At 51.3% G+C, this 1,811-nt stretch overlaps 1 protein-coding gene across 1 annotated transcript in view; it reads right to left on the bottom strand.

The window, feature by feature from the left end:
* The window catches only part of SLC38A10 (solute carrier family 38, member 10), a gene marked incomplete at its 5' end in the record, with an annotated part of 35,333 nt that overhangs the window by 29,794 nt on the left and 3,728 nt on the right, over positions 1-1,811 (bottom strand). Inside the window, one exon of the mRNA XM_009995169.1 lies at positions 1,440-1,485. Within this exon, the coding sequence (XP_009993471.1) occupies positions 1,440-1,485 (46 nt within the window). The remainder of the gene's footprint in view (positions 1-1,439; positions 1,486-1,811) is intronic.

The following is a 1,811-nucleotide window of genomic DNA, read 5'->3' as shown; positions in this document are numbered from 1 at the left end:
TTTGGCAAGCAGAAAAAAAGTAGATTTTCTGTCCCCAGGGACAGAACAGGCTGCTCGCACGCTGTGCCGCACTGCCGGTGCGGGGGGGCACGTGTTTACCCACAGGGCTGGGAGGGGGTCTGTGTTCAACCCCCGTAAAATAAACACCCGAGAACCTCTATCCACACCTAACAGCTTGGGTGGAGATGGTAACAACCCCGTGCACGGGTTTAACTGCAGTTTGGAGCCACAGGAAAAAGACCTTGGAGATGGCAAGAACTCCTTTATTTCTGGGAAAAACACATGAAAGCAGCAGCAAGAGGCTCTGTCCCAGCCCCCCCTGCAAGTCTCAATACCAAAACCTCTCTCAAACTCCTCTCCACAGAACAGACCACACTTTATTGAGAAGATCTTAGGAGCTGCTTCTCCTCCCACTCCTGATTGCATGGACCACTTTCCCTCCCAGTTGCAATTATACAACATCCCTGTGGCAATTACAGCCATCGCTTGCAAGGACAAGTAACATCTGAGCAATATTCTGTGTATTTTTAGTGTTTCTGCAGCAGTTTGCAGCTGGGGAGAGGGAAAGAGCCAGCACCTCCAACTGGCCTGGGCTCAAGTCGCCTCCACCAAAGACTCTCTGCTGGGAAAAGCCATAACAACAGAATCACAGACTTGTTCTGGTTGGAAAAGACCTTTAAGATCATTGAGTTCAACCATTAACCCAACTCTTTCGAGTCCAGTGCTCAACCATATCCCTCAGCACCACATCTACACAGCTTCTGAACATCTCCAGGGGTGGTGACTCCACCACCTCCCTGGGCAGCCTGTCTCAGCATTTAACAACCCTTCCAGTGAAGATGTTTCTTCTAATGCCCAATCTAAACCTCCCCTGGCATAACCTGAGAGCACTGTCCAGCACAGCTGTGGGATGAGACCTGCAGGGAAGCTGCTGCCTGCACCAGGGTCAGCTGAGGAACTGGAGCTGGTTGTGAAATGGAGACAGGATCTGCCCCCTCCTCACACCAGTGTCTCAGGGGAAGCAGCACCAGAGCAGGAGGGAGCAGAGCAGCTAAAGGGTGGATCCAAGGTGCTGAACACTCCCTCCCACTAACTCACGGCAATCTTGGCAGGGATTTCACCCCTGGAAAACGGCCACAGTGACGTGCCCATGATTTCACAGCAGAGTGGGAGAGGAGCTCATTCCCTGGCTTCTGTGCTCCTGCTGTCTGGGAAGCAGCTCCTGCCTGCTGGGGAGCGGGTGGGACATCCTGGAGGCCAGACCTGCGAGCTGGGGTGGGGGGATCTCACTCTCTTGTGCCAACTCTGGGTGGCAAGGAAGACGTCTGGGCTGAGGGAAGGCAACAGGGTACAAAAGGAGGGCACAGCAAGGCCCACAGAGCAGGATGTCTCATGAAAGAAAACCAAACTATTCAAGCTTTAAATAAGCAGCAAATTACCTTGTTTCCACCAGCATCTTCCCTGCTTTCCCATAGGCATGAAATGCTGAAGAGGGAAGAAAAAAAAAAAAAAGAGAGAAAAGGCAAAATCAGTTGTAGTCACTCAAAGAAAGGTCCAGAAGGTGGCACATGCACCAGTTCAGCATTAAGCAGCAGAAGGGACACAGGGTAGGGCAGCAGGAACCCACCCATGCTGGGGTTTGGGGCCACTTCCCTTGCTCACCCTCCCACTTTATTTTTCAGACATGCCCTCTGCAAACTGAAAACCACATAAGACAGGAGCAAAGATGAGGGAAGGACAGAAAGCAGGTTCTTTTTTCTTTTTTTTTTTTCCCCTCTATTTAGAAAAAAAAAAACCCCACCAGTGTGGTG

Source organism: Chaetura pelagica, unplaced genomic scaffold, assembly GCF_000747805.2.
Source record: "Chaetura pelagica isolate M959 unplaced genomic scaffold, ChaPel_1.0 scaffold1453, whole genome shotgun sequence".
In the NCBI taxonomy this organism is placed as follows: Eukaryota; Metazoa; Chordata; class Aves; order Apodiformes; family Apodidae; genus Chaetura; species Chaetura pelagica.
Note: the sequence above shows the minus strand (reverse complement) of the source record. Positions and strands in the feature narration are given on the sequence as shown.